Source organism: Octopus bimaculoides, chromosome 1 (assembly GCF_046866305.1).
Source record: "Octopus bimaculoides isolate indiv1 chromosome 1, ASM4686630v1, whole genome shotgun sequence".
Lineage (NCBI taxonomy): Eukaryota > Metazoa > Mollusca > Cephalopoda > Octopoda > Octopodidae > Octopus > Octopus bimaculoides.
In genome coordinates, this window is record NC_142928.1 from 9,459,355 (window position 1) to 9,465,369 (window position 6,015).

General features: G+C 38.2%; 1 protein-coding gene across 1 annotated transcript in view; it reads right to left on the bottom strand.

Moving 5' to 3' along the window:
- LOC106874194 (calbindin-32) overlaps nt 1-6,015 on the bottom strand; it is a 122,127-nt gene that overhangs the window by 51,869 nt on the left and 64,243 nt on the right. Inside the window, exon 9 of the mRNA XM_089348378.1 lies at nt 5,051-5,107. Coding sequence (XP_089204504.1) covers nt 5,051-5,107 — 57 coding nt within the window. The remainder of the gene's footprint in view (nt 1-5,050; nt 5,108-6,015) is intronic.

Here is a 6,015-nt window from a genome sequence, read left to right on the forward strand (position 1 = left end):
GAAATATCCATATTTTATTGTTGAATGGGCAAAATCAGTCTCCCAGATCCAAAACCTGTGCATCAATAGTGTCACTATCTCTCCTCCTGTCCCACACAAAGAACGCCGCAAATACCTAAGCATTGATGAAAATATATCATACGAAGGTACTGTGAGTAAAGATAGAGTGACCCAAGAATATTATACCAGACTAAGAAAAAAAATTGCCAATCGGAACTCTTCTTTTACAATAAAACAATATCCCACAATGTATTTGCAGTGGAAACAGTGCTGATCCCAACATTTGGAATACTTGACTGGTCTGTAGAAGAAATCTATTCCATAAATATTAAAACCTACAAGATTCTAACATCAAGTGGAAATCTCCACAAAAATAGTGATATCGACAGGCTCTACCTACGAAGAGATAAAGGAGGTAGAGGCTTGAGATCAGTGCAGCCTTCGAATGTCGCAGAGTCTCTCTCAGACAGCATTTGCTAAACAACAACAGTTACGAGACAACCATTTATGTTATTTCAGTAAAGGTTTATGGGGAGGTGCCATAAATCGAATAGTTCTAACCAGTCTGAGCCAAACGGATTGATGGTATTATCCACAATGAATAATCTTGCTTCGCGTGTCATACCTTAGAACTGTGCTGAAAACACCTTAGAACTTTGTGTGTTGGAGCCTCGTAGTTTTGTTCTACAACGAGAATTTCTGTGTCCCAGGTTCTGACAACTATAGCACTTTTTGTTTTTTAAACGGTCAATCCTTTTTGTAGTGTAGGCCTCCACAACTATAACACGGATTGGAGCCTGACACTTTTTTTTTTGTACTTCCCAGGACGACACATTTTAATTTTTGCAGAGTCTTTATCTTGTTTTTTTTTTCACATCATGTTTAAGATTTACCATAGTCTGACATTCTTCTGCGATTGTCTGTAGAGATAAATCCTGGTTCGCTTGCTCCATTTTGGAGAGAATCCTTGCCCGAATTTCTCTGTCTTCAGGTGCTATAAGTCCTTGCACGAAGATAAGTGATTTGAACGTATCCTGAGTGAGATCCTGGAGTTTGAAATTTTCGCACATATGGTTGAGTACTCCGGCGCAGGCTTGCCGAACCTGGTATCATTGTACCAAATTTGGTACTTTTTCAAATTTTTTCGCTTTATGTAAAAAAAATAAGTTTACCGCCAATGTAAGTGAACGATGTAACAATAAATAAATACACGTTACTATGGACAAACTATTTTATATCAAAGTATATATTCCGACATTTTATAACGATGCAGTTAATTGGTAGCTAATTAGTAGCTAGTTGATATAGAACGTGTTCAATACGTGTATCGTACTTACCATCCAATCTCGCCGGCTTTCCGCCTCTATTGCCAGTCAGTAGCATGTTTTATACATAAGTGTCAAGTGTTTCCTTACTATCTCGTTAAACATTTATCAATTACGAGTGAGTTATAATCCTCATGATGAGCAAGAATACGAAAGATAAAAGCAGTGACGTGATTGACTTCGGTTTAACTCCGACAAATAAAACAATTAAACAATATAATCATAAGTTATCGGACAAACTTTTATTGGATTCTTGATTTTCATCATGGTTAGAACCAAGTAAAACAAATATCGAAAGAGCATACTGTCAATGTTGTCGTTGTGAAATTCAAAGCAGTGTAACTCATCTGGAGAGGCACGGAAAAACGGATCAACATATTTAAAATATTAATTCAGAAAATAAAAGTGGAAAACTGACCGACTTTTTGCAGCCGACGACTTCTTCTGTTCATATTCCAAACGTAGCAGCTGCACAGCTTAAGCTTTGTTCTTTCATTGTAGAACATAACTTATGGATCATTTACCTTGGACTAATTCAGAATGCATGTTCTGATTCCAAAATAGCTAAAGATACTAAACGTGCAAGAACCAAAACTACTCAAATGTATAAAAATGTGTTAGGTCCTTATTACTTTGAAAACCTCATTAAACAGTTAAAAGATGCAAATTTTCATTAATTGTTGATGAAATTACTGATGTAAGGGCTAAAAAAAACCAGCTTGTTCTGTTAACCAGATTCTATGATTGTAGCACTCAAAAAAATATTGTTATTTAATTCTTTTGGAAGCCAAGGATTGCTCTGCTAATGGAATTGTTTCCTCTATTGAAAGATTCGGCCTGTCCAGCTCTTGTGGTACAGTCCCGCCCATGGTAGCATGGAACACGGACGTACGTACGTACATACATACTTGCATACATTCATGCATACATACATACATACATACATACATACATACATACATACATACACACAAATTTTCCCAAAAAAAATGACTTTGGCTTTGAAAGACTCTCTCGAGGAAAGCGTATTCTCTACCAAAGTAAGTAAAAAAAACCCATCAGATACGGTATTAAAGTTGTTAACGAAATTGGTGATGTGAATTTGCAAAAGTGTGATGAACCCACATACTCTCAGATTAGCCCCTGTCTATATGCTCTGGCTACTATTGCAAAGCAGTACATAAATGATATTCAAAAGCAAATCACTATACGTTCCACCAACAGAAAATAAAGGAGATAGAAATGATGCTTGGAGACAGCAAAAAGGGGACGCTCACTTGAAAACTGATTATCCCCACGCAGGAGCTAAAAGCTGTCAATGAAAAACTCCGACATCAGAAGAGAATACCCGATAGAAGAACAATAGACAAAAGATTTAACTGCAACCAGGCAGCAGTATACAGAAGCATGAGAGGAGAGGTAATAAATATCACAGAAGTTCCTTCATGAGAAGACATAGACTCCTTCTGGAGGGAAATCTGGAATGAAGAGAAAAGATCTAACCAAGATGCTCTGTGGCTGGAAGAAATCCGAAGAAGTTACTGCTCCTGCGTTACATCCAAGACATACAACATTGATGGGGAAACTTTGGCAACCAGAAACTCCAGAATGGAAAAGCACCCGAAAGAGACTTGATTATTGGATATTGGTGCAAGAAGCTAACATCCTACCGACCATATCATATCAACCTTGCCCAACAGAAGCATACCACACTGGTTAGCTAAGGTAGAGACAAAATTGATCCCCAAATGCAGAACCACCTACATGGCAAAAAAACTACCGGCCAATTGCATGCCAGAATCCAAACATCATCATCATCATCATCGTCGTCGTCGTCGTTTAACGTCCGCTTTCCATGCTGGCATGGGTTGGGCGGTTTGACTGAGGGCTGGCAAGCTAGAAGGCTGTACCAGGCTCCAATCTCATCTGGCAACGTTTCTACAATTAGATGCACTTCCTAACGCCAACCACTCCGAGAGTGTAATGGGTGTTTTTTACGTACCAACGGCACGAGGGTCAGTCAGGCGGTGCAGGCATCGACCACACTTGAATAGTGCTTTTTACGTGTCACCGACACAGGAGCCAGTCAGGCAGCACTGGCAATGATCACGCTCGAACGGTGCTTTTTACGTGCCACCGGCACGAGACCAGTCAGGTGGTGCTTAAACCTCCTCCTCCAGGACCATTGTGAAACCAATAACATAATCACAGCAGAACAAGCAGCTGGGAAGAAGGGAGTCTGAGGATGTGCCGAGCAATTGTTAATCAACAAAACTGTGATGTCAGAGGTGCTAGAGCATAGGAGGAACCTAGTTTCAATGTGGCTAAACTATAAGAAAGCCTTTGACTCTGTTACCCATTCATGGATGCTAGAAGCCCTTCAAATTGCTAAAGTTCCAGTGAGAATAGTCAAAACCATAGCTTATCTAACTTCATCGTGGACCACCATCTTGAAATTAAACACAAAGAGTGACTGTATTATCACCGATAGAATACAGTATCGCAAAGGCATATTCCAAGGAGACAGTCTCTCTGTGACGTTGTTTATACTTTCTGTAAACACCTTGTCATTCATGTTAAGGAAATCTGAAGGATATCTCACTGGTTCAGAAGGAAACGGAAATACCAAAATTACACACTGTTTTTTGTGGATGACTTGAAACATTATTCAAAGAATATGCATGAGATGAAAAAGAGCCTTAACCTAGTTACAACATTCTCAAAGGGTATGGGGTTGGAATTTGGTCAGGAATAATGTTATATAGTTGTGAAAAGGGGGAAAACTGTAAACCATACTAGCAGCATCTCCATCCTTGACCTGACTGTTTCCCTATATCTGACGAGGAATGTTACAGGTATATAAGGGTGGATGAAAACATTTTACAATGGCACCTGTAACAAAACATGTGTCACTAAAGAATATTACAGCTGAATAAAGAAAATTTGGACCTCGGAACTCTCTGCATTCAATAAAACAGTGCCTACAATGTGTTTGCAGTGCCAGTACACATACCAGCATTTGGACTGCTTGACTGGACACTTTTGTTGATTCACGGTCAGAAGAGATTCCAGAAATAAGTTATTCTCTAACATCTTCTTGTCGATATACACCGACAGTTCCCAACTGATATTTATAATGTCTGTCAAAAGATTCCATTTTGATGATTGTTTCCGTTTTGATGGTTGTTTTCAGGATTGCAACTGGAATCTACCAAAAGAACCGTATTCTACTGCTTAATGAAGATTTTATTGACACTAACCATTGTAGTTGCTACAACATGGAATATGGATAAAGATTTGGGGCGGGTGGAATGGATGTTTGTCGTTGAGTTGAATCTGAGAATTCAGTAAAGAAAGTTTAGACAAGCAGTTTTCTAGACAAGTCCATTCTGAATTTGAATCGATTGAATTGTCATCAAATTTCTCCATTGTTGATGTATTTTCAAATTTTATCTGAATAAATTGTCGTAATGAGAAAGAAAAACAGAAAAGCAATCGTTTTATTTGACTAAAACGTTCGACTTCAGTCTAACCCAGCACAAAGGGTGTTTCTACATTTATTACAAATGACAGTCTGTTAGCTTTCAACTATGTAATCCCATAATGTATCAGGAGCGAAAGTAGCAATTGGTAACATCTCTAAAATATTAAAAGGAGATAAGATGTGTGAAGCTTTTGTAGACATTAAGTAGTCTGAAGAAAGAAGAAAAGGTAAAGTTACTTACTCTGTCGTACAAAGCAAAAACATGATCCAGATCATCTTTTGTAAATCCTTTGTCACCCTTCAATGAAAACAATCATTATATTGGGAATATCATCATTATTGTTATCATCATCAACATTAACACAATCAAAAATGAAAAATGAAAGAATATTGTATGTATATTGTCAGAGAGTGAGTGAGTGAGAGAGAGAGAGCGAGAGAGAAAGAAAGAAAGTGTAAGAGAGAGAGAGAGAGAGAGAGAGAGAGAGAGAGAGAGAGAGAGAGAGAGAGAGAGAGAGAGAGAGAGAGAGAGAGAGAGAGAGAGAGAGAGTGTGTGTGTGTGTGTGTGTGTGTACATATACATTACTCTTTAACAAGAAGCGTATTGACAGTGACTTCGAAGTTTCGGCCAGCTAGCTAATCATTGGACTGTCTAATAATGGCATAGCTGGCTGAATCTTGGAAGTCACTCTCAATATTTTAACAGAGCAAGAAGATGGAAGAAATTCATGTTGTCGCTATTGTAGCTAAGAATAGACTACAACTTCTAAGAATCGCATGGAGCATAGTGGGGTCAAAGGGTTGTTATTCATTTCTAATTTGTTTATCTATTTTTTTATCTTCGATTAAATCTGAGACTAGAAGACTGTGTCTATTTTGAATAAAGGACAAGAGTGAGCTGGCAGCTGATGACTAGGGATATGGTCATAAATATTATCATATGTATCCTTTTTCTCCAGGGAGGAAATAAGACATTAGGAGTAGTCAGTTGGTTCTAGTCTCGCAGACCAGGTCTGATTTCGCTAATCTTTAATTCACTTCAGAGCACTTTTCTTTCTGTCAGTCTGCCGTTTTCATATTCACTTAATGTTGCCTTAATTAGTTAATGTTGACGAACAAACCTAATTATTGTATGCATGTGTGTGTGTGTATATATATACATATAAATAGTGAGTGGTGTTCTACAGGGCGCTGTCTTAGGACCAC